Source organism: Delphinapterus leucas, chromosome 10, assembly GCF_059928025.1.
Source record: "Delphinapterus leucas isolate spDelLeu-1000000601 "Yukka" chromosome 10, BTC_Dleu_Yukka2, whole genome shotgun sequence".
In the NCBI taxonomy this organism is placed as follows: domain Eukaryota; kingdom Metazoa; phylum Chordata; class Mammalia; order Artiodactyla; family Monodontidae; genus Delphinapterus; species Delphinapterus leucas.
In genome coordinates this window covers 63,558,506-63,584,049 of record NC_143138.1, presented here as the reverse complement: position 1 = coordinate 63,584,049, position 25,544 = coordinate 63,558,506, and the positions used below count along the sequence as shown (strand labels likewise).

General features: G+C 51.2%; 1 protein-coding gene across 9 annotated transcripts in view; it reads left to right on the top strand.

The window, feature by feature from the left end:
• Positions 1-25,544, top strand: part of FYCO1 (FYVE and coiled-coil domain autophagy adaptor 1) — a 113,456-nt gene that overhangs the window by 52,091 nt on the left and 35,821 nt on the right. For 7 of the 9 annotated variants that reach the window (XR_016394465.1, XM_022573370.2, XM_089918028.1 and 4 more), the window contains 9 exons: positions 3,483-3,626; positions 7,072-7,162; positions 8,111-10,486; positions 11,543-11,635; positions 12,337-12,455; positions 14,900-15,067; positions 17,023-17,172; positions 17,940-18,151; positions 19,540-19,684. Coding sequence is in view for 8 of the 9 variants with exons in the window: in XM_022573370.2 (XP_022429078.1) it covers positions 3,483-3,626; positions 7,072-7,162; positions 8,111-10,486; positions 11,543-11,635; positions 12,337-12,455; positions 14,900-15,067; positions 17,023-17,172; positions 17,940-18,151; positions 19,540-19,684 (3,498 nt within the window). In the remaining variant the exon portion in view is untranslated. Of the gene's footprint in view, positions 1-3,482; positions 3,627-3,649; positions 5,517-7,071; positions 7,163-8,110; positions 10,487-11,542; positions 11,636-12,336; positions 12,456-14,899; positions 15,068-17,022; positions 17,173-17,939; positions 18,152-19,539; positions 19,685-21,264; positions 22,581-25,544 lie in introns of those variants that run through there. The other 2 variants (XM_089918030.1, XM_089918029.1) reach the window with 2 other exon arrangements.

The following is a 25,544-nucleotide window of genomic DNA, read 5'->3' as shown; positions in this document are numbered from 1 at the left end:
ATAAACCCACACACATATGGGCACCTAATTTATGACAAAGGAGGCAAGAACATACAGTGGAGAAAAGGCAGCCTCTTCAATAAGTGGTGCTGAGAAAACTGGGCAGCTACATGTAAAAGAATGAAATTAGAACACTCTCTAACACCATACACAAGAATAAACTCCAAATGGATTAAAGACTTAAATGTAAGACCAGACACTATAAAACTCTTACAGGAAAACATAGGAAAAACACTTGTTGACATAAACCACAGCAAGATCGTTTTTGACCCACCTCCTAGAGTAATGGAAATAAAAACAAAAATAAACAAATGGGACCTAATGAAACTTCAAAGCTTTTGCACAGCAAAGGAAACCATAAACAAGACGAAAAGACAGCCCTCAGAATGGGAGAAAATATTTGCAAATGAAACAATGGACAAAGGATTAATCTTCAAAATATACAAACAGCTCATGGACCTCAGTATCAAAAAAACAAACAACCCAATCCAAAAATGGGCAGAAGAACTAAATAGACATTTCACCAAGGAAGACATACAGATGGCCAACAGGCGCATGAAAAGATGCTCAACATCACTGATTATTAGAGAAATGCAAATCAAAACTACAATGAGATATCCCCTCATGCTGGTTAGAATGGCCATTATCAAAAGATCTAGAAACAATAAATGCTGGAAAGGGTGTGGTGAAAAGGGAACCCTCCTGCACTGTTGGTGGGAATGTAAATTGATATAACCACTACGGAAAACAGTATGGAGGTTCCTTAAAAAACTGAAAATAGAACTACCATATGACCCAGCAATGCCACTACTGGGCATATACCCTGAGAAAACCATAATTCCAAAAGAGACATGTACCACAGTGTTCATTGCAGCACTATTTACAATAGCCAGGACTTGGAACCAACCTAAATGTCCATCAACAGATGAATAGATAAAGAAGATGTGGCACATATATACAATGGATATTTCTCAGCCATAAAAAGAAACAAAATTGAGTTATTTGTAGTGAGGTGGATGGACCTAGAGTCTGTCATACAGAGTGAAGTAAGTCAGAAAGAGAAAAACGAATACCGTATGCTAATGCATATATATGGAATCTTAAAAAAAAAAGTACTGATGAACCTAGTTGCAGGGCAGGAATAAAGAGGGAGACATAGAAAATGGACTTGAGGACATGGGGTGGGAGGTGAAGCTGGGGCGAAGTGAGAGTAGCATCGACATATATACACTATCGAATGTAAAATAGTTGTCTGGTGGGAAGCAGCAGCCTAGCACAGGGAGATCGGCTCCGTGCTTTGCGATGTCCCTAGAGGGGTGGGATAGGGAGGATGGGAGGGAGGCTCAAGAGAAAGGGGATATGGGGACATGTGGAAGTTCGCTTTGTTGTGCAACAGAAACTAACAGTATTGTGAAGCAATTATACTCCAATAAAGATCTATTTTAAAAAAAGTATATGAGAACATGATTTGATAAAGGATAGGATTATGTATATTTTTCTTTTTAAATTATTGTTTTTGCAGTGAACAGTTCTTCAGCACTTTTCAGCATGTATTAAAGTGTATAACATCTCTGAAACAAGTTCAGAAGACCTCAAATAAATGTGATAAACTAAACAATAATAATGACAACCACAGCAGCAGTGCCTGTCTGTGTCACACCCTGGCACAAGCAGGGACCTCCCCCTGTCATCCTCCTCTCCCCTTCCCTACCACAGTCCTTGGCGCACATTGGGCGGTAGCACTGACCTTTCACAGGTGAGGAAAGTGAGGCTCAGAGAGGCCAAATGCCTTTCTCTGGGCCCCACTGATGCTGAGGCAGAAAGCAGGAGCTTGGGTCTAGGTCTCTGAACTCCTAATGCCAGGTAGTTTCCTCTGGTGGATGGCAGGTCCTTGGTGCTGGCACTAATGGGCAGACCCCACTGGTCACCCTGGACCAGTGGGTTGCAGCCTTGGCCTCTCATCAGAATCACCTGTGGGGTTTTTAACACCAACAAGCCTGGGGCCTCACCTGAGACACTGAGTCAGCACCCGCCCCATGGGTCTGGGCTCCCTGGAGATTGTGATGAGTGACCAGATTGGGAGCCTTTGTGCCCCTAGTGCTGAAGCCTCAGCAGGAGGGGAAGGAGGAGGGAGAGGTGGGGTTGAGCGTGTAAGGTGGGGAGAGGGTGTCAGATTAGGAGCCGCATATCAGCTGCCAATCAGCTGAACCTCTTTGGCTCGCCCGGCACCCCTTTTCCAGCTCTGCCTCCCCTCTACCTCTGGAGTGTTCTTCCAGTTAATTAAAAGAAATACTTCTGAATTAAAGGAAGACCATTGGGGGGGAATATTTTGTTTCATTTTGTCACCTTTAAGATTTATTTGCATAAATGTGTATTGCTCTTGCATGTGCCAGGCTTTGTGAATGCATGTGAGTTGAGAACCTTTGCACATTTGATTTGAAGGTATTTTGTTGTGATGTTTGGTGAAAACTGTCATAAACAGCTTGACTCCCAGTGTATCCCAGTTCAGCCGAGTAGCTCATTAAACTCATCAGTGTTGTCTTTTTGTTTTTGCTTTTTTTTGCGGTACGCGGGCCTCTCACTGCCGCGGCCTCTCCCGCCGCGGAGCACAGGCTCTGGACGCACAGGCCCAGCGGCCGCAGCTCACGGGCCCAGCCTCCCCGCGGCATGCGGGATCCTCCCGGACCGGGGCACGAATCCGCGTCCCCTGCATCGGCAGGCGGACTCCCAACCACTGCGCCACCAGGGAAGCCCAGTGTTGTCTTTTTAATTCTTATTGCTTCACGTGAAGTGAAACAACTACCACTTCCAAATGGAGATGTTTTGTTCCTTGGCTTTTATGTTGGTGTCTGGAGAGAAATTAGCAGTGAGTTCAGTGTCCTGTATTGAGTTCTCTGGAGGGGATAGAAGACAAGATTTTCTTTGAAAAAAGAAGTGTTCTGGGGCTTCCCTGATGGCGCAGTGGTTGAGAGTCCGCCTGCCGATGCAGGGGACACGGGTTCGTGCCCTGGACTGGGAAGATCCCACGTGCCGCGGAGCGGCTGGGCCCGTGAGCCATGGCCGCTGAGCCTGCGCGTCCGGAGCCTGTGCTCCGCAACGGGAGAGGCCACGGCAGTGAGAGGCCCGCGTACCGCAAAAAAAAAAAAAAAAAAAAAGTGTTCTTTCCCCTACAACTGCCTTTTCTTGGACAGTAATTCAGATTTAAGGTTTCTCGCATTCATTTGGAAATAGGTATGATATAAATAATAAACAAATAAGCATATAATTCATTTCAGTAATTTCCCTGAAGAAGAGCAAACTTATTTGAGAGTTATGTGCTCCTACAGTGAAAATCAAATTGAGGTGTATGTGTATGTGTCTGTCTTTAATTAATTTAGTAATCTGAGTTGGAATTTGATGAGGCAGAGCCTTACTGGGAGGACTGGTTTCTTGCCTTTCTTTATGTACTCCTGTACTTGACCCCTTTTTATGTTTCCCTGCAGTGACTGGTACTACGCAAGGAGCCCCTTTCTGAAGCCAAAGCTGAGCTCTGACATCGTGGGCCAACTCTACGAGCTGACCGACATCCAGTTTGACCTGGCATCAAGGGGCTATGACCTGGATGCTGCCTGGCCGACGTTTGCCAGGTACCTTGAAGAATTAATTGCTTGGTTGAAAAGAGCAGAAAGAGATGTTTGAAGTTTTGAAGCTTGCCACCAGTCTACTCAAAGCAGTTTTGCTCATGCAGTAAATTACCTGTAGCTTTGCAACTCTTATCCTTGCTAATTTTACAGACTTGGTTGAATCGTGACTAGCGATAGCATCTGGAGGCTCCAACCTTAAACTAACCTAACTGGCCAGGTGGCATGAGTCAGTGGAGACGCATATGTGAAACCCAAGGTTTTCAGATGTGTTAAGGGGCTTGGTGTGGGAGCAAGGGGGGAGCAAGTGGGCTTTTCCCCAATATGTTCTCATAGATGCAGTTATCGTGGAGACCAGTAAGAGAGGGAGCGAAGGCTCGTCCACGTAAGGGTTGCTGGAAAGGTTGCTTTGCTGTGTTTTCTTTTCCTACACCAGTACGGCACTCACACACTGTCTAACTGCATCCTCGCAACCGTTCCAGGAGCAAGGTGCTGAGGAAACAGGCTCCGAGAGTGGAGGGACTTGCCTAGATTCACACAGCTGGCAGGCAGCAGGGCCAGGGCCAGGGTACTAGACTTGAGTTAAACCCAAGTCCAGCATTCTTTGTTTTGTTTTGCTTTCTGTTAATAAGGTGGTGTTTTGTTTTGGTTTTTTTTCCAAGTTTTGTATTTCTCATTAGGGACTTCTTTCTATGGAGGAAAAAATACTGACTATAATGGAACCCATTTGCCAACCACCAGGATTTAAGAGCTAACATTTTTGCCATATTTACTTCGTGTCATTTTTAGAACTGTTCAGTTTTAAAATCATTTCAGACTTACAGAAAAGTTGTAAAAATAGTACACAGTACTCATTCACTTTGATTCCCCAGTTATCAGTATTTTACTACAAACGTTTTAATCATTCTTTCTCTCTCTCTCTCTTTTTTTTTTTTTTCCGGCCGTGCCACGTGGCATGTGGGATCTTAGTTCCCCCACCAGGAATTGAACCTGCGCCTCCTGCAGTGGAAGCGTGGAGTCTTAACCACTGGACCGCCAGGGAATTTCTTATCGTTCTTTATCTTTATGTAAACATGTTGGTTTATTTCCTGCATCATTTGAGAATAAGTTACAGACCTGATTCCCCTTTACTCCTAAGTACTTCATCGTGTATTTCCTAAAATCAGGGACATCCTTTCCTAAAGTCAGGGACATCTATATAACCTCAGTTCAATTGTTAAAATCACAGAACATTGATACAATACTGCTGTCTAATCTACAGACTGTGTTCACATTTTAAGAATTACACCAGACATGTCTTTTATAATCCAGGATCACATGTCAGTGAATTGTTGGGTCTCCCTAGTCCTTGTTCATTTGGAACAGTTTCTCCTCTTTGCACAGACATTTTTGAAAAGTACAGGCCAGTTATTTTGTAAAATGTTCCTTAATTTGAGTTTGTCTAGTGTTTTCTCATTATTGGATTCAGATTAAGCATTTTTGGCAGAAATACCCGAGGTGTTGTGTCCTCAGCACGTTGTACCCAGAGACACAGGATGTTGGTTTGTTTCATTACTTGCAAGGTTAACCATGATCATTTGGTTAAGGTGGTGTTAGCCAGGTTTCTCCTAAAGTTACTGTTTATCTGTTTGTAATTAATATGTATCTTATGGGAAGACATTTTGAAACTAGGTTTTTTGTTGTTTTTTTTTCTTGCGGGTACGCGGGCCTCTCTCTGTTGCGGCCTCCCCTGTTGTGGAGCACAGGCTACGGACACGCAGGCTCAGCGGCCATGGCTCACGGGCCCAGCCGCTCCGCGGCATGTGGGATCTTCCCAGACCCGTGGGGCACGAACCCGTGTCCCCTGCATCGGCAGGCGGACTCAACCACTGCGCCACCAGGGAAGCCTGAGACTAGGTTTTTATCCTGTTTCTTTTAAATCTCCCTCCTGTTAGTTTTAGCATCTGGTAAATCTTTCCTGAATCAGTTACTATCATGGTTACCAGAGTGATTTTCTGACTCCATCATTCCTTCTACACTAATAGCTGGCATTCTATTGTAAGGAAGATATTTTCCTTCTTCCCCATCTACTTATTCATTTATAGCAGTATTGACTCATGGATTCTTACTTTATTCAATAGGTTATATTCTGTCACTGTAATTATTTTAAACCTTAAGGTGCCTTATATTTGGCCAGTCAAAGTCCCTTCAAGCTGGTTCTTGTGGGATTTTTTTGTTATGTCTGATACCTTTTTTTTTAAAGAAATAAAATATTATAGATCCCAGTAAAGCCCCACCCCACGGCCATCCTTTCTCCTTTTCTCCCTTTCTAGAAGTAATTACAACCCTGTAGTTAATGCATGTCATTCCCAAATATTTTTGTGTTTCACTACATGTGCCTGTAAATATTACGTATGTATAGTTGTATTTTATATATATTTTTTTAATTTGCTACATTGATTGAATCATGAGATGGCTATACTTTTGCAGGTTGCTTTTTTCATTCCACATTGTTTTTGAGATTTTTATCTGTGTTTGTACAGGGAGTTCTATAGATGTGGAGTAGGGCTGGCAAACCACGGCCCACAGGGCCGTGTGTAACACACCTTCATTTACCTATTGTCTATGGCTGCTTTCATGCTACAGTGGCAGAGTTGAATTGTGACAGAGCCCGTAAGGCTTGCCAACCGAAAATATTCACTATCTGGCCCTTTACAAAATAGAGTATTCCATTGTGTGAGTAAACAGTTTATCTGTTTCTCTAGTGATGTGGAGTTAGAAAGGTTCTGCTTTTTCCACCATGACGGTGCTGCCAGGAGCATCCCCACACGTCACCTTATGCACATATGTGACTGTCTTTCAGGTAGATACTGAGAAGTGCAGTTGTTGGGTTGTGGAGACTAACAAGATTTAAAGTGCAATAATTGCAGATTAAGGAGAAGATTCTGGTCGTTAAGTAAAAGTGTGTTTCGTTTGCAATGACTAGCGCCATCAAATAGAACTTTCTGCAGTGAGGGAAATGTCGTGTGTGAACCAGAAGAGGTCTTCCAGCCACATTACTCGTGTAACATAACGTAAAGCAGTGACCTCAAGGCCCGAAGCACAGCGTGACCTTTATTTACCAGATTGACTGTTGTTGGTTCCTCCCTGGTAGACAAGTTATGGCTGGCATCGAAGGTTCTAGGAAAACTTAAACTAAAAACTGGAAAATACTATGTTCACTTCGTTCCTTTTTGGCAGTGAGAGCAAAGCCATCATGCTTAGACTTCAACAGCGGGGTCCAGCTGCTACGACCAACCTGAATGTGTGCTTTGGTGGAAATTGTTGGATTTTGCCTTCTTACTGAACCTGGGAGGGCACTGCCGCTACCACCACCTGGTTGCCTAGTGACAACCAAGGCCTCCCCGAGTGTGTGTGTATGTGTGTGTGTTCCCTGCTCTGATGCAAGCATGTCTGTTTTGTGGCCCCGCAGGAGGACCCTGGGCACTGGCTCTTCTGCTTACCTATGGAGACCCCCCAGCCGAAGCTCCAGCATGAGCAGTTTGGTGAGCAGCTACCTGCAGGTAATGCCAAGAAGGCTGGGGACTCCCTCTCTGTCATGTCAACCAGGGCATGTTCTTGCCCCTCCCAGCTCAGGGGGATGTTCTCAGATGCCTGGTGTTCCAACCCGAGCGATATAACCCCTCAGTCCTACCCACTGTTTCCTCGAGTCCAGGTTTTTATAACCAAAAGGAATTTAGCCCTTTTAAAAACTAAATTCTTTTAAGAGCTTTTTAAAGTGTTTCAGAAGAAGTGGTTTGGCACTGTGATTAAAAGTGGCAAGGTCAAATCCTGACTGTCACTCGCCCCCTGTGTGACCCTGAGAAGGTGACTTACCCTGTCGAAACTTGAGCTCTCTCATCTGTACAGTCTCATACCAGCCTGTAAGGTGGTTGTAGGGAGTAAATGAGGGCACACACGCACAGTGCTTAAGGACTTGGCACAGGCTAGTGCTCAGTAAACGTTAGTGCGTCAGGTCAGTTTCATTAATTCTGTTAGAAATGTGAATGTATCGTATAGTTTAATGGGAAAGAACACTGAAATTAATCAGCAAAGCAAAGTAAGACTAATCAGTATAAGTAGCATTTTTACCCTATTTTATGATTTAATTGCAACAGGAATTGTGGGTAGGGTGCAATGGGGAAGCAGTAGTTTACATATAACGTCATTTCTCTAAGAGCCAGCATCCATTATGTTACCAAAGCTACAGGAGGCTGAATGGGAAACGCAAGTTCTGGGTCTCAGTGGAGCTCACACATGTGGCGTCGCATCATATTTTAGGATGTGCTACTGACCTCCTCTGGCATATGCTTTGAGCAAAGGGGTTCCAGTCCTTTGAATAGCTCGATAGACTAACCTTAGGTCATGTAATTGCTGTATTTTTACTTCTGTTCTCATTAACTTCTAAAGTTTTGCCAAGCAGCAATGTAGCTTCATCCCCAAGCCACTTGTTTTTCGTGTTTCCTCCCCAGACTCAGGAGATGACCTCCCACCTTGACCTGAGCAACCCCTTAAACCATGAGGCACTGGAGGGCTTTGACGAGTTGCGGCTAGAGCTGGACCAGTTGGAGGTGCGGGAGAAGCAGCTGAAGGAGCAGATGCAGCAGCGGGAAAGAGAGAACCAGGAGCTGAGGGCGGCCATCAGCCTGCATGGGGAGCAGCTGCAGGCAGAGAGAGAGAGGGGCCGCGCCGCCGCCGAGGACAACCTTCGCCTCGCCGGTGTGGTGGCCGCGCTCCAGGAGCAGTGGGAAGTCACCCAGGCCACACAGAACACTGTGAAGGAGCTGCAGACGTGCCTGCAGGCCCTGGAGCTGGGGGCCTCGGAGAAGGAGGAGGATTACCTCTCAGCCCTGCGGCGTCTGGAGTCCCTACTGCAGCCCCTGGCTCGGGAGCTCGAGGCCACACGTGACTCCCTGGGCAGGAAGGACCAGTGCTCAGCTGATGTCCCAGACCAGCTGAGTGCAGCCGAGCAGAAGGCTGACATGGCACTGGACGCAAAGGGGCGACAAAAGCGCATCCCCAGTGACTCGCCCCTGGAGACTCAGGAGCTGGGGGAGAAGCTCCTGGAAAGGGAGAGCACGCAGCTGGAGCAGCTGGCCAAAGAGCTGCAGCTGAAGGAGGAGGCCCGGGCCAGCCTGGAGCGCCTGGTGGAGGAGATGGCCCCGCTCCGGGAAGAGCTGTCCAGGAAGGGGCAGGAGGCAGCCCAGCTCCAGCGTCAGCTGCACGAGTCGTTGGCCCACTTGAGCTCCCTGGAGGAAGAGCTCGCGGAGGGGAGGCGAGAGGAGCAGCGGCGGCAGGAGGAAAAGGGGCTGCTGGAGCAGGAGGCCAGGTCCCTGACGCGGCAGCTGCAGCTCCTGGAGGCCCAGCTGGCCCAGGTGAGCCAGCACGTGAGTGACCTGGAGGAGCAGAAGAAGCAGCTCATCCAGGACAAAGACCACCTCAGCCAGAGGGTGGGGACGCTGGAGCGACTTGCTGCCCAGTCAGGCCCAGATCTGCCCGTGGCGGCTGCGGAGCAGGAGGCTCTGAGCCCCACCCTGCAGCAGGCCTGTGAGAAGCTGGAGGAGGAACAGAGGGGCCTGTGGGAGGGACAGGTGGACGATCCCAAGATGCAAGGGGCCAGCCAGGAGAAGAAGCTCCAGCAGGCCAACAGGGAGCTGGAGAAGGAGCTGCAGAACGTGGTGGAGCGCAACCAGCTGTTGGAGGATAAGCTGCAGGCCCTGCAGGCTGACTACCAAGCACTGCAGCAGCGGGAGGCGGCCATCCAGGGCTCCCTGGCCTCCCTGCAGTCAGAGCAGGCCAGCATCCGGCACATGGGAGACCAGATGGAGGCAAGCCTCATGGCTGTGAAGAAGGCCAAGGAGACCATGAGGGCCCATGTGGCTGAGAAGGAGGCTGCCCTGCAAAGCAAGGAGGCCGAATGCCAACAGCTGCGGGAGCAGGTGGAGCAGTGCCGGCAGCTAGCGGAGGCCCGGGCTGGGGAGGTCAGGGCGCTTGAGGACCGGTGCCGCCAGCAGACCCAGCTGATCGAGACCCTCACGGCAGACAAAAGCCAACAGGGGTTCAGCCCACCTCAAGACCACGCGTCCCAGGAGCTAGCAGCCCAGCTGGCCCTGTCTCAGGCGCAGCTGGAGAGCCATCAGGGGGAGGCCCAGAGACTGCAGGCTGGGGTGCTGGACCTCCAGGCCAAGCTGCAGGCAGCCCTGGGTGACCGGGAGAAGGTGCAGAGCCAACTGAGCGTGGCCGAGGCTGCTCTGAGGGAGCACAAGGCCCTCGTGCAGCAACTGAAGGAGCAGAACAAAGCCCTCACCAGGGCCCACGTTCAGGAGCTGCTGCAGTGCTCGGAGCCTGAAGGGGCGCTGCAGGAGGAGAGGGCCGGAGAGGCCCAGCGGAGGGAGGAGCTCCAAGTAGTGTGGAAGGAGCTGTCCCAGGCAACAGGCAGCTCTGAGGAGGCGCAGCTAGAACTTGCCGAGCTGCAGGAGCAGCCGCACCGGGCCAACACGGATATGGCCGAGCTCGGCATCCAGGTCTGTGCGCTGACCGCAGAGAAAGAGCCGCTGGAGGGGGCGCTGGCCCGCGCCATGCAGGAGCTCCAGGATGCCAAAGAGGCAGCCTCCAAGGAGCGGGAGGGCCTGGAACACCAAGTGGCAGGGCTGCGGCGAGAGAAGGAGAGCTTGCAGGGGAAGCTGAAGGCAGCTGAGGAGGCAGCTGGCTCACTGCCTGGCCTGCAGGCCCAGCTGGCCCAGGCCGAGCAGCAGGCCCAGAGCATCCGGGAGACTGCACGCCAGGAGCTCGACACCCTCAAGTTCCAGCTGAGCACCGAGATCATGGACTACCAGAGCAGACTTAAGGTAACCCTCACCTTGACCGTCTGAGCTGCACTTGTCTCCTGCAGCAGGGCCTGGTGGGTCCACGAGTGGTTGGGATGCACCTTGGGCCAGGTGGCACATGAGGGCCCAAGAATGTCCTGGGGGCCCAGGCCAACATGGCCTCATCCTGGTGTCATAGCTCACAGCATCCTTCTCCCTGCAGGAACATGTTAGGGACACAGCACTGGAGAGGGATGCCTTAACCCAGACGTCTAAATTCAAGGCCATTGCAGACAAGTTTGGCCCACACAGAATTTTTTTTAACTTAGTAGCCAACATTTCAAGAGCAGGGTGTTTATAGATTCAGTTTTCGGACTTCGTTTGAAATCTTGGGAGTTCCTAAAGCCTGTGCTCTCATTCCTACGTGGCAGCAGTCAGCAGGAGCTGGGTGGGGACTGCCCACTTTAAGGAAGCGTGCATCCTCTGCTATTTTCCTTGTACTCGTTTATGTGCTTGTTCAGCCCCTTTTGGCATGTGAGTTCCTGACTGCCTCGAGTCCTGTCCCTGGATTCTCTGTCCCTTCAGGTGCCTCCTGATAGCAGAGCAGTTGTAGGAAACCAACTCAATTCATTTTCACAGAGCCCTTGGGATAGACAAGCTTATGAGAACAGCGTTTACCGTGTGTCTTGAACTGCAGAGAAAGGGTTAAGAGTGAGGGCACAGGCAGACATCTACGGGGCTTTGGCTTCTGATGTATCTGTTTGCTTCTGGGTCTGTGCACTCAGACCACTCCTGACCTCTCCCTTAGGCAACTATTGCGTTCCCACAGATGTGCCTCCCACCTTGTGTCACCCCACCCCTTGCAGTTCCATGTGGCTCATACTCCACCTTTCCTTGGCAGAAATGAAATTCTAAGTTTGGGGGTCAAGCTTAAGTCTCTTGGCTTGATGGGATTGTGTTACCAGGGAAGCCCAAAGTTTATTGAGCTTGGGAGAAAAAGAGAGAGGTAGCTTGTTTTTACCCATTTTGGGGGAGTGGGGCCGAGGGAGTCTCAGAACAAGGACCCCACTTTTCTGATCCCTTTCTCATCCTCTCCAGACCTCCAGTGAAGAATGCAGGAGCCTCAGGGGCCAGTTGGAGGAGCAAGGTCGGCAGCTACAGGCTGCCGAGGAGGCTGTGGGGAAGCTGAAGGTAAGCCTGGCCCCTGAGGCCCAGGGGAGGTGCTCCTGTGAGCCCTGAGCAGCGGCTGGCCCATCGTTCACCTGGTCATTCCACTCCCAGGGTGTGGGCCTGTCGAGGAAGGGGATGTGGCTTGGCTTTCATTGGACCATCAGAGAGGCCTCCCTGCAGGAGTTCCAGTGCCCTGGCTAAAGCTGCCGTCAGCTCACCTTTGTAGACAGCCTGAGTCTGTGTCATGGCTCTTCCACTCCCTGAACACCTGGCTAGAACTGTCAAGTGTGCTTTTCACCGCCCCTGTGTCTTATGGAAAGGAAATAAGTCATCCCCCTCTGCAGGTGTTCTCCAAGTCAGTGTTTCTGACGTGAGCCAGAGCAGGGGTGGGACTGAAACCCGTTTTCATGGCAGTGACTTTTTTCAGTGACTCCTGTACCCTGCCACCCCACCTCTACCCCCACCCTGGAGATTCTGATGCCTGCTGCCCCACCGGCCACCACAACAGGTGGCAGCTGGTGCTTGAGGGACGTAATTACAAATGGGAGTCTGTCATACTCCACACACATGCTGGTTCATGGTTTCTTGAACTTAAAAACAGACAAAAGCCCCTCCTGTGAGAAGTGTGCCAGCCAGACGGGGTGGGGAACATGCCAGTCACTTGATGGCATCTTGCATGGGCTTCTGCAACCGAGCGTCTTCTCCCTGCTGTCCTGTGCCAGGCTTCCCAGGCCGATGCGGCGGAGAAGCTGAGCTGCACCGGCAAGCACCTTGCTGAGTGCCAGGCTGCCATGCTGAGAAAGGATGAGGAGGGGGCCGCCCTGCGCCAAGACTTGGACAGGTTAGTTACACGGTCCACCCACGCGGCCAGTGGGAGAGTCCTCAAGGGAGGGGGTGTTTGGTACAGTCATTTAGAAAGTCAACCACTCATATCAGGTTAAAGAAGCCCTTTTGCAAGAAAAGCCACAGACTCATAAAGTGCTTATGTCAGAAGCATCCACGGAGAACCTTGGCAATCTGCCTGTCACAAGCCTATAGAAGGCTGCAGAGACCCTTTCTCTTAATTCCATTGTCTTATCTCTAGCAGGGCATATTTCAGTTCAGTAACTTCATGCTTTGGTAAAACTAAAATGAAGTAAAAGCTGGGAGATAATCATGGTACTACTAACAGCAAACATTTAAGTAATGCCTAAAATGTGGCAGGTACCGTTTTAAATACTTGGTATTTATTTGCCCATTTAATCCTCCCAACGGTCCTGTGAGGATGGTATTATTATTTATCCCATTTCATAGATGAGGAAAACAAGGCTCAGAGGAGTGAAGTCACTTGCCTAGGGTAACACAGTGTGTAAGTGGTAATGACAGGATTGGAACTCAGAACATTTGGCTCCAGAGTCTTTGTCTCAACAACTACCCTCAAAAATACATAGACAGATAGTTTAGTGCTTTGTTTTGTTTTATTTTAGGGTACTGGCGTGAGAGTATTGTGTGTGCATGTTTTCCCCCCGTGTGTTTTGACTTGAGTTCTTCATCTCCTCTCTGAAACGAGAGGCTGCGGGGTTAGGTGTGAGGTTCTTGCAAGCTCATCTGAGAGTGAGTGAGCGAGCCAGGGAGCAGGATCGGCTTGTCTTCCTGGAGACTCTCTGGTGCTGTGTCTGTGGAGAGCACATCGTGCTGTCACCCTTTCATCATAATGGGTTTTTTTTGTTTGTTTGTTTGTTTTTGCGGTACGCGGGCCTCTCACTGTTGTGGCCTCTCCCGCCGCGGAGCGCAGGCTCAGCGGCCATGGCTCACGGGCCCAGCCGCTCCGCGGCATGTGGAATCTTCCCAGACCCGTGGGGCACGAACCCATGTCCCCTGCATCGGCAGGCGGACTCTCAACCACTGCGCCACCAGGGAAGCTCCATCATAATTTTTTTTTAACCTTAAAGTATGGCCCTACCTGTGTCCAACCCCGAGACCTCTTCATCTTCAGGCTTGGGGGCCACCCGGAGTTGTGAGCATCATCAGCCCACTGTCTGGTGATGGGGCCAAACTGGAGTATTACAGGAGTAATACAGGTAATACAGTAATACAGATCCAGGAGTATTACAACAGGGGATGCTGGGACCTGATTCCATGTGTGCTCCCAGCAAAAACAGACACACCAAATTCTCCCGAGGCTTTAACTTTTCCACCCATCTCCTACCATCTGCGTCTAGGCCTGGGCCCAGGCTCAATGGGAGATCCAGACCACGCTGGATGTTTAGTAACCTCAATGTACATTTCTTGTCATCTGACTCTTCTCAGCTGACTCCTTACAGAGTTTGGATCCTATAGGACTCTGGCTTCCCTTAGCCAGGCGGTGTTCATGTGACAATTTAAGTAGAACCTCCGAAGTTGGTGGCATTTTTTTTAATGCTGTAACTCTGTGGTTGTGTGTGTGTGTGTGTGTGTGTGTACCCGAGATCATTTTGGAGGACAGTGTCTAGTAAACAACAACCTCCTGACAACTTTATACTGGACATGGAAAGGCTGGATTAGATACAGATTAATTAGTCTTGCACAGCCCTCTGTTTTAATGGAGCTGTTATGAATGCCTTGCTTTATAAGGCATCCTTGGAAAACCACTGCCTTAGGGGACAGGTGAGCTGAAAGAGAAGTGGGCAAGGGCGGGAAGACAGTGGTTCAGCCGGCACCCCTGCTGCAGCTTGAGGCTCCGAAGCACCCAGAACAGGATTCCTTAGGCCTCAGGGTTGTCAGGTTGAACGCCTCGCAGTGTAGATTGAGTGCCTGCTGTGTGCCCCATGCCAAGCCCCATGTGTAGAGTCCCAAAGACACATGGAAGATAGACGCTTCTCTGTGTGGTCATCTCCAGGAAGCTACGCCTCTGTTCTTTCTCTCCTGGCTCCTTTTTCCTCTTGTGTGTACTGCCATCACCAGCCCATGTACTTAACCCGTTGGGCTCCTCTCAAAACCTCAGTCTCTGCCCAAGAACCAAGTGGTACAGAGTTTGACGCACGTGGGGTGCTCCTAGTGACCTGAGCTCAGCCTCCTCTCCCAAATGTCCCTTGTATTTGTCGTGAGGGGTGGTGGTGTGTGAAGAGTTTGGGTGTGTGAGGGAAGTTTCGAAGGCTTAAGAGAGTGTACAGCCTGTGAGTGGGGCCGTGCCAAGGGGCTCCCCCCATGAAGGGGAAAGCCTGGTAGGGCAGCAGGACCCCCCCATTAGAGGCCTGGGTTAGCCCAGAGGCACGGGGGAAGCTGGAAGTAGTGGGTAATAAGGAAAACTTACTACTCCTCCACCAGGACCCAGAAGGAACTTGAAAAAGCCACGACAAAGATCCAGGAGTATTACAACAGACTCTGCCAGGAGGCGACAGACAGGGAAAAGAATGACCAGAAGATGCTTGCTGACCTGGATGACCTGAATAGAACCAAGAAGTTCCTGGAGGAGCGGCTGATAGAGCTGCTCAGGTGAGTATCAAACAAGGGGCCAGGGGCTGCCCCCAAGCTTGGCTTTTCTTTAAAGAAATGCAACTGTTCTTGAAAGAACTCTTCGAGGGAAATGGGCCCCTGTCTGCTTGTGTTCTGTTGTAAGCGCCCACACACGTGAACAGGGTCTGCTCAGGCCCTTGGCAGCCTTGCACCTGGTCCGTGTTTTCTTATTGCTATGCTGTTTTCAAAATCTCCATGTGCTCAGCCACAAGAGTGACAATCAAAGATGTTTAATATCCTCAGGGACTTCTCTATTCCCTTGTCCCTCTCTCGTGAGCCCTTTTCTCCTTCTCCTCCGTCCCACTCTCCCCAGCACCTGGGCCCCCAAACTCCAGTGCCTGCAGGTAGCAGACAGTGATGTAAATGTGTGAACCGGGCCAGGACGGGGCTCTGAGAAACAGGAGGACATGACCTGCTCTGCTCTTGCTGACTGTTGCCCCGCAGGCATCGAGTCCAGGGTTGCCAAGTCACCTTACTTCTTAAGAGAAGGTGGAAATCTGAATTTTTATGTGAAATTGGCCTGACTTTTAAATGTTGACAACTCATTCAAAAAGTTTTTAAAAGTTTTTATATGGAATTATTATTATTATTTTTTTGGCTGCGCCTGGCTGCTTATGGGATCTTAGTTCCCCAACCAGGGATCAAACCCACGCCCCCTGCAGTGGAAACGCGGAGTCTTAACTACTGGACCTCCAGGAAAGTCCTGGAAATTTTCAAAAATACAAAAATAGGATAGCAAAATGCACTGCTGTGTACCTGTCACCCAGCTTCAACATTATTCAGCTCATGACCAGTCTTGTATCATCCAAGAGTCCTACCCATTTCCCCCACCTCCTCAGATTATTTTGAAGCAAATTCCAGACATCCTGTCATTTCATCCACAAGTATTCTGATACGTACCTCTCCAACACAAGGACTCTATTTTAAACAACCACAGCATCATTACCGCGTTTGAAAATTAACTAATTCCCAATATCATCAAGTGTCTAGTCTAGTTTGAAATTTTTCTAATTGCTTTATAGGTTTTCCTAATTAGGATCTATATTAGATCTATACATTGCATGGTGATATGTTTCTTAGATCTCTCTTACTTAGTCATGGTTCCCCCACCATCTCACTCTCTTTTTTTTTCCTTTGCAGTTTACTTCTAAAGAAAGCAGGCCATTCATCTGGTAGAGTTTCCCATAGCCTGGACTTTGCTGATTGCATGCCCATGGTGTCATTTAACATGTTCTTCCATCCTCTGTGTTTCCTATAGCCCCGAAAATTAACAGCAGTTTTAAGGAAGGCTTTATACACATCTTCCCTGGTGCATCAGGCACATTCAGATGCTGCCAGAGCCTCCTGAAAAGCTGCCACTTTTTCATTGTGCTTGCTTCCTGTAGTGGCTGTGCTGTCTCTCTAAGGAGTGGAGGAGGTCAACATCCCATCGGATTTTCAGGCTGGAAAAGCTTGGCTCTCCTCCATTAATTGTTACTTAAACCATAAAAACATGAAGGATCCCGAGCACATTTAAGATTTGGGTTCTTGGGCTCACAACACACAGACGGTCATGTAATCATGGCAGCACGTGACAGCTTAAACTCCCATTGGCCACATGCACTGTCATTTAGACATCTGAGCAGCTGGTGGCCCTTGTCAGTGCCAGCAGGTCTTTGCAGTTGCCAGAGCCTTTTATGGACATCACAGACCCCCCTGTACCTTCACACAGTGTGGTGTCAGATGAGGACTTAACACGTTGGGAGGCTCCTGCTGAGTCTGGGACTGGTGTGGGGTGACAGAGGAGACGTAGACTGGGGGTTTATTTCCAAGGTAAAAGTGAATTCTCCTTGTGTTTTGGGAAATTCGGAAGCAGTCTTTTGAAATGAACCAGAGATAATTCTATTGTTTTCATGGATTCTTTCTTCTATTTTTCTAATGCGGCTTTTTCCCAGGGACAAGGATGCTCTCTGGCAGAAGTCAGACGCCCTGGAATTCCAACAGAAGCTCAGTGCTGAGGAGAGGTGGCTGGGGGACACGGAGGCGAACTACTGCTTTGACTGCAAGCGGGAGTTCAGCTGGATGGTGCGGCGGCACCACTGCAGGTCAGCAGGCGGCTTGCGGGCAGGGCCCAGCACTAGGGCAGACGCCTCTGAACGAGGACTCCGTGGCAGGCGTTGGCACTGCAGCCAACTGTCTAGGAAGACCACGTTGCCTCTTAGTTTCGAGGGAACCAGTTGAGGAGGGTATGTTAGGCAGGGTCTCAGCAGGACACTTGGGGATCCCCAAAAGGGAAGAGAGTTTAATACAGGGGGTGTAGGCAGAGTTAAGGGGACCCACAGGGATGTAGAGCACCCAGAGACCCAACCTCTGGCCCTCTCTTGGCCTGCAGGGGTCAGAGGGGAAATGAAACCCAGAGAGAGCAGGGGCTGAGGCTTCACCAGAGGAACACAGAGCAAAGACCCCCCACCCCCACCCCCCAGGGCCCAAAGAAGGGCAGGCAGGAATGAATCTTGAGTTGGGGTGGGGACAGATGGAGAATGGTCAGCACAGGGGCATGGGGTCTGTGGTCTCTTAGAGCCCAGCCCCCGAGGCCTAGAATGCACACCTGCATCGTTGCGTTAGGGAAGGGGGCTCGGCCTGCCTCCCAGGACCCTAGGAAGTAAACGTGTCTCCCATCAGGCTTAGCAAGATGGCGTTTTTGGAATCTTATGAGATAGACCTTCAGGCCCCACTCTAGAGTGGGGCAGAGCCAGGTCTGACGAGCCACGTGGCGCCCAGAGCCCAGAACAGAGCCCGGGTCCGGTCCCAAGCAGGTCACTCGAGACCTCTAGTGCAGCGTCCTCAGGGCCCGTGCCTGTGTCGTCCCCAGGATATGTGGCCACATCTTCTGTTACTACTGCTGCAACAACTACACTGTGAGCAAGCACAGTGGCAAGAAGGAGCGCTGCTGCCAGGCCTGCTTCCAGAAGCTGAGCGAGGGCCCCGAGTCCCCCGACAGCACCAGCTCGGCCACCAGCCAGGGAGAGCCCAGCCCCGCCCGGTCACCAGCCCAGGCCGCACCCCAGGCCACCGGAGGCCAAGGTCAGGCTCCGCCACTGCCCTCGGTGCTCTCCAGGTGCCACCCTCACCACTACCCCACTGTGGCTGCTTAGCTGGAACACGCGTAGTTCAGTGTTTTCCAAACTTAGGCACTAAAAAGGTAGTACCACCAATCTGAGACTTTCTTTTTGATGTAATTAGGATTGAAGGAGAATTGAAAAGGGAATAACTTTCTCCTGATATGATTCAGTGTTGTTTAACGTGGTGTCTGTTTACTTCTCAACTCACACCACCGGTGGACCCACAGCTTAGGAAAACGCTGTCTCCCAGGGCCCCAGCCCCATATCCAGCCCTCTCTTTCAGGGTAACCAAAGGCCAGGAGTTGAGTGTGGAAACGAGCACGTTCTTCCCTGTCTCCCTGTAGCTCACATTCTCTCTCGGCGGCCAAGAAGGATATATTCTCCTTCATGTCCTCTCACTCAGCTCAGTAAAAGGAAGCGGGATTTGGTTCCTGCTGCTTCTGCTCAGCACAGCCTCGCAGACCAGACCAGGCTGCTCTCTCAGGACTGGACTGTGGATGTCTGTTCTAAAGCACGGCCTGTACCAGGAGCCATGCGGCAGGGCCTGCTGGGAACTTGTAACTCCCATGAACTGTTCTTCTTGCTGAATCTTCCCCTCGCCTGGCTCACTAGTGGGTGTTCCAGTGACGACAGAGGGTGGCATGGTGCCAGCACGCTGAGGTTGCTTGTTTTGCTTTCTGACGTTTCCTGTCTCCTCCTCTGTCTGTCTGTCTTACTTTCAGTCTTTTCTTCTTTCGTCTCAGGCCTGCCATCACATTTTCCATCGCATGCAAGAGACTGCTTGTTGGCGGGGTTGGGGGTGACTAGCACAGCAGCATCGCACAGCATCCTTCCTACTGGGTAGCCTGCAAAGTTGGGCACAAGTACCCTGGTCAGAAGCACAATGGCTGCTGTGCAGAGGGAGGTTCTTTTCCACCCCTCAGTGGATTGAGGTGAAAATGCAGGTCAGACAGAATCCTCCTCTCAAAGAGGCATGAGTGAGGTCTGTGTCTGCTGGAGCAAGGATGATTACCTTTTTGTTAGGTTCTTTCCTGATAAGGTTTTGATAGGTTTTTTTCCTTCTAAATAAAGGGCCTCAGAGAACATGTAAGAGCTTAAAACCTCTCCACACCACTGCCTAAGGGACTTCAGAGAAATCTCTTACATGGTGCATTCAGTTTCATCTGTAGTCCCCTCATCTGCTTTTCTGGAACATCCCAAGAGCCATTTCTCTCCATCTGGACAGAGGAGCTGTCGGTTGAGTGAGCACTTAGAGTGTGTCCTGGTGGCTCGTCCCATGTAGCTGCACTCCCTCCCCGTACTGTCCATGACTGCATTTCTCTTCTCTCCCGACCTGCCTCTGCACCCCAGGTGCTAACACAGACTGCCGGCCGCCAGACGATGCCGTGTTTGACATCATCACAGATGAGGAGTTGTGCCAGATACAGGAGTCCGGCTCCTCCTTGCCTGAAACACCCACCGAAACTGATTCTCTTGACCCAAACATGGCTGAACAGTAAGTAGACATCACCTCCATTTCCTGAATGCTCATTAAGTGCACTTATCAAAGGATTAGTTTCTTATCAAAGGATTAGGAAAGCTTGGAAGCAAGATTGGCTGTCTTTGCTTAAGGGAAGGTGCCTGCGAACAGTGCTCGGGGCAGGGTGCCCTTGAGGAGCACCAGGGCTCGAGGAGTAGTCAGTGTTGAGCCTTGTCAGAGGGTTCCTGGGCGTGTCTGTCAGCGGTCCCCCTGATTTCAGCATCTCCAGGAAGGCCTTTCTTGGCTTAGGCAACTGTATGAATCTGCTCACGCCACCATAACAAAATACCATAGACCAGGTGACTTAAACAACAGAAATCTATCTTCTCACGGTCCTGGGAGTCCAAGGCCAAGGCAGGTTTGGTTTCCTGAGGCCTCTCCTTGGCTTGCAGACAGCTGCTGTCTTCCTGTCTCTTCACATGGTCATGCCCGCTATGCATGTGCCACCCATGTCTCTCTGTGTTCTAATCTTTTCTTCTTATAAGGACACCAGTCAGGTTGGATTAGGGCTCGCCTTATTGGCCTCATTTTAACTAACTTACTTCTTTTAGGTCTTATCTCCAAAAACAGTCACATTCTGAGATACTGGGCGTTAAGACATCAACATTTGAATTTAAGGGGGGCCCACAATTCAGCCCATGAGAGCAGCGTTTGCTGGGCTGCTGTAGCCATGCTCAGAGTAATGTGCTGCTCTTTAAAAACCGTGTTCATCTTTTGGAACCACTCATCAGGCTTGGTAATGGTGCCACAAGATTAATTTCTGTTGTCTCAAGTAGATGTTTCTCTCAGAAGTCCTCTTTTTTTTTTTTTTGGCTGCGCCATGCAGCATACAGGATCTTAGTTCCCTAAGCAGGGATCGAACCCGTGCCCCCTGCAGTGGAAGTGGGGAGTCGTAACCACTGGACTGCCAGGGATGTCCACCCCAAAGTTCTAAAAGCAATAAAAATATAACCAAGTTTGTTACCCGGTGCTTTCCCCTCCCCCATCCCGTGCCTGCCCCATCACCAGTATCTTGTGCTGCTCTTAATCAGTGACCCAGACCCACCAAATGTTCCCGATGCCGCAGATGGACAGCGTCAGGCACAGGGGTGTCCTTTAGTACCGGCTCTCCATTGGCCCTCTCATTTTTCTGGGCCAGCTCTTTTCCAACAAGGCCTGTGAGGAGAGTTCTGCAATGGCTAGTTTCTAAATATATGAAGTAAGTGCACAAAGTGCCATTGTATTAAAGTGTCAAGAGTTTAAGCCAGGGGACCCTTGGGAAAAGTCAAGTTCCCCTACGTGGCAGCCTTGCTCGGTGTTTCTCAGCCCCTGGGGTCTGGCTTAACTGCAGTTCCTACAGCAAAGCACTGCCTGTTTAGAAGCTCAAGGGAGAATTGACATGGCTCCTGTGTCCAGACGTTTCCTACAGCAAAGCACTGCCTGTTTAGAAGCTCAAGGGAGAATTGACATGGCTCCTGTGTCCAGACGTTCGTTGACTCACTTTCCATCCAGTTAGGGAGCTTTGTGATGCTCTTGCCGACTTGTATTGAGACCTCTGTTCCTCTATTCCTGCCCAGAGTTCAGAGGAAGGGCTGTCAGATTTATCATCCAGGATTTCTGCTGCATGGGAGGAGATGGACTTAATCTTCGGAAGGTTCTCAGCACAGGAGATTTTAGGCTCAAGTGTATGTCTCCATACTCTTCTGTTCTCTTGCCTGAAGGTGACTGACCTTGCCTCATGGATAAAGCCAGCCCATCACCCAACCCAAGAAAGCCTCTGCTCACTGTGACCATGGGCCCTTTCTTTTCCTTCTGAAGCCTTTCCTGGCTGCGTGAGCCTGCAGCGTTCTCCCCAACCCCCATGGTTCAGTGGTCCCCAGGGCACGTTCTCTTGCATTTGCAGTAAGCCGTACTCATGCCGTCATCACCTGGCAACTCTTCACTGACTGTGCCTCAACTGCTGGCCAGGTGGGTAGGGGGTTCGGGGAGCAGGATCGGAAGCTCAGGGCCTGGGAGGATGACCTTGGGCTGTCACCTGCGTGAGAAAGTGCCGCCCTGCAGCTCCCTCTTCCCGTCACCTTTCGCCTTCCCCTTTCTCAGTAGGAGCAAAAGCAGAAGGTCTTCTGACTGCTGACAGATAAGTGTGTTTTGGGTCATGGGAAATCAGGAAGCGGTCCAAGGAAAGCAAACTGCCAGCACGCTGGCCTGCGGCCTGCGGAGGAGATCCAGGGCTAATGGGCGGGCCTGCAGTCCCCATGCGTCCTCTGCTTGGGTGAAGGGCCAGCCCTCCAAGTCAGTTCAGGGCCTGCCTTGTCTCACACCTTCCTTGTGAGTTAGCCAGAGACGGACCCCCGTGTCTCTGGTGGCTTTTTCTTATGTTCTTTTTCTTCCTAAGCTTAGGACCAATCAAAACCACCAGGAGTCTGAGGAACTCCGACGGGTTTGGTGGGGTGGGGGGGTGAGGGGTTGGTGTAGAGCCTGGGTTTGTGTATGCATCCCTGCCAAGACGCTGAGAGAAAGAAATCAGCAAGTCCAAAGGAAGAAGTGGTCCAGGAGGGGTTAAAGGCTGTGAAAGCCCTGATGTGGGGGGAAGGAGGCTGCCTGGAGGCAGTGTATGTGGAGCACTTTCCCTGTGTAGCAGCTTTTGCACGTGACCTCACTTAGTCCCTGCCCAGCCCTTCAAAGAGTAGGGATTATGGTCCCCATTTTACAGGTCAAGGTACTGAAGCTCAGGAGGCAGGTAACTTGCTCAGGGTCAGGGGGCTGTAAGTGTCAGCATTAAGCTTTGTGCCCAGAACCCCTCCCTCCAGTCCACAGGCCCGAGATTCATTTTGAAGAGTACAGCCCTCTCCTGGTCCCGTTTCCCTGTCTTCACATCAAGCACCTGCCCACCTTCCCTGCCTCTTTGTCCACTCCTACCCCCCCCACACACACACACATTCTCAGGACAAACACAGTTGTCTGCCTTGGCCCTCCTGGCCGTGATGGGACAGGAACAGGTCCCAGAATCCAGCTCTCGGGGAGACCTGGCAGGATCCTGCAGATCCCTAAGCAGCCTCCCAGAGGCCCCTGCACGTGGCTCAGGAGCACAGCCCACCTCAGGTGGAGGGGAGATATTCTCCAGAACCCTGCAGCTGTGCACACCCCTCCCAACTGTGACCCAGGCCCACCCTCAGCCGCCTCCCTGACCAGGTGCCCAGCTCTTCTCAGGACCGAGGCAGGCAGAGGAGGAAAGAAACTCTGTCCTCCAGCAACAAGCCTGGCCTTGGGTCCCTTGGCCTCTGCTCTGCTTCCAGCAGCCATTCCCTCCTCCAGGCCCGGCCTCCCTTCTCAAGCAGACTGTGCCCATGAAGAACTTGAGGTCCAGAGTCAGACACTCCTGGTCTGCTGCCTCCAGGTTCCCTGGCTTTGAGCACCACAGGCCCCAAACTCAGTTCCCTCCCTCGTACAGAAGAGACAGGGACGGCACCTCTAGGGTTGTTAGGAGGATCAGATGGAAATGATGTGGAAAGCCTTCCATGGAATTGCGTGGTTTTGGTGATGTTCCCCCTGAGCTGTGAGGTCAAGGGCCACACTGTGATGTCTACTGCCACGGGCCCTGGTTCCTTACATCTTGTAGCTCAGTTGTGTTCGCCAACGAAAATCCCACCAGATGCCCAGATGATACTGAGCTCAAACTCACGCACGGAGACTGTCCCTGACCCACAGAGCATCTTTGCCAGTACTTGCTTTAGAACAGGTGCTCTGTGGTCAGAGTGCTTCGGGGATCTGTGGCAGGTTTATCACCAACCAGGAGATACGATACCTGGTATCTCAAACCGAGAACAGGATATGGTGATAACAGTTAAGGTTAGAAAGCCACCTTGTGCTTGGGTTAACCTAGCATCTCCGCCTTCAGACAAGTACAGAGTTGTCAGGTACCCCGGGCCATCTTAGCCAACGTTTGGGGGAAGAAAGAGGTTATTCACTGGGGTTCCAGCCCTAGCTCTGCTGTGTGAGCTTTGGCAGGTAGTAATGTCTCTGAACTAGTTTCCTCATCTGGAAAACAGGGATGATAGTACCAGGCGTCCTACCAAACGGCATTGGGAGTTACCGTGGACCACAAAGGACTGGACCTGTGGAAGGGGTGCTGCGCTGAGAGAACGAGGCTAGAGCCAGCGCCCCGGCCACTCCTGGGCCCTGTGCTCTTTGCTCCGCCTCCACCCCTTCAGTACGGGCAGCTTCTGTTTTTTCTCTCCTGCAGCACCATTTCCTCAGTCCAGAATGCTCACTGAGAATCCCGGGCTTCTGGCTCCAGGTAGCCCCTGGAATCAGGTTCACCCTGTGTTCACCACATCTCAGACAGTGTGGCCGTCATGGTCTCTAGCCGCCCTGCCCCCGGCCTGCAAGTGCAGGGAACCTGGTCGGGGAGGAGACCCTGAGGCCGCATGTGAGGCCAACTGGACTCACCCAGGGTCCACACCCAGCCTGACCCCCTCCCGCCAGTTTCCCCCACACCCCAGGCTGCTTACGTCAAGCACTGGTGTGTGGGAGCAGAGGGGAGAGCCAAGGGGAGAAGGGTGGGTCTGAGTTTGTGCTCCATGGGGCTGTCTCGTGGATGAGTGAAGTTGAGAGTGAAAGCCTTGTTTGGGCTGTGCCCATGTCTGTTGCCCATAATGGTGTGTACCCAGGAGGGTTTTGGGAAAAAGATCTCTCCTCCCAAGTGTGAGCAGGTGAGGGCCCAGAGAGTAGAGCCAACGAGTGACTTGGGAGGCAGAGAAGGTGAAAGAAGATTCAGCTGCTGTGCTTTTCCTCAGGACAGGCAGGCAGGTTCTCCTAAGCTGTGGAAGGGCCAGTGCAAAACCTTTTTGCAAGGAGCCTGGAGAGAGGGCATATAATAGGCCTGGGATGGGGCACGGCCTGATGGGTGCCTGGTCTCCTTTGACTCAGCCAGGCAGGCACCGTTCAGGGAGAACCCAGCGGTCCCAGCAGCCGCCCCTCTGTTGCCGTGGCCAGCAGCCCCCAGCATGGCTTGGAGTGCACTGTCCGTGCGTCACAGCGCTCCTGGAAGGAGGGCCGTTGTCAGCTTGGGGTGTGGATGGTGAAATGGGCTTGAGGAGGCTGCGGGGCTTGTCCCAGGATGGACAGATGTGGAGCTCTCTCCGGGGCAGTGACTGAGTCACCCCAGAGCCCTGCTTTTCCCATCCCACCACACTGCTTTCCTCCGTGGGGACACATGGAGAGGCCGCAGGGCCCCTGGCTCCCCGACTCTTCACTCCTTCCTTCCCAGTTAGGGTCTCTGCCTCTTGTTTTGGGACATTGTTGGGGAGGCCAGGGGCTCGTGGTCCCTCTACCAGAAGTGCTTGACATTAAGGTGACAGCACAGAGGAGGATGACCAAAACTCCCCCTCTGAAGCCAACGTAAACAAGTTGAAAGTCAGCCTTGTCACCATGAAAAGGGCAGGTTTTGGTGTTCGAGGAGCACTGGGGAGTCCATGCGGCCTGAGCACAGTAAAGCCGCTCTCCCCGTGGGTGCATTTAGGCATGTGTATGAAGCAGTCGGTGGCCCTGTAGGCCCTGCAAGGCCGGCCTGTGCGCAGCTGGACTGTGCCGTGTGCCTCTGGAAGGCACGAAGCCGACCCTGCCCCGCCCCGCCAGTGCACAGAGAAAGGCAGGCGGCTCACGTTTTGTGTGGCTGGTTCTTGAGAGAATAACAACTACCACCATTTTGGGGGCCCTTCCTCCCACAAATGCAAACCGTGCTAAGTGTTTGTGTGCACCCTCTGCAGTCCTCGCATGCCTGCCCTGAGAGGTGGTTACAGTCCCCGTTTCACCAAAGCGGAAGGGATTAAGAGATGACCAGCTGGCCTTACCCACT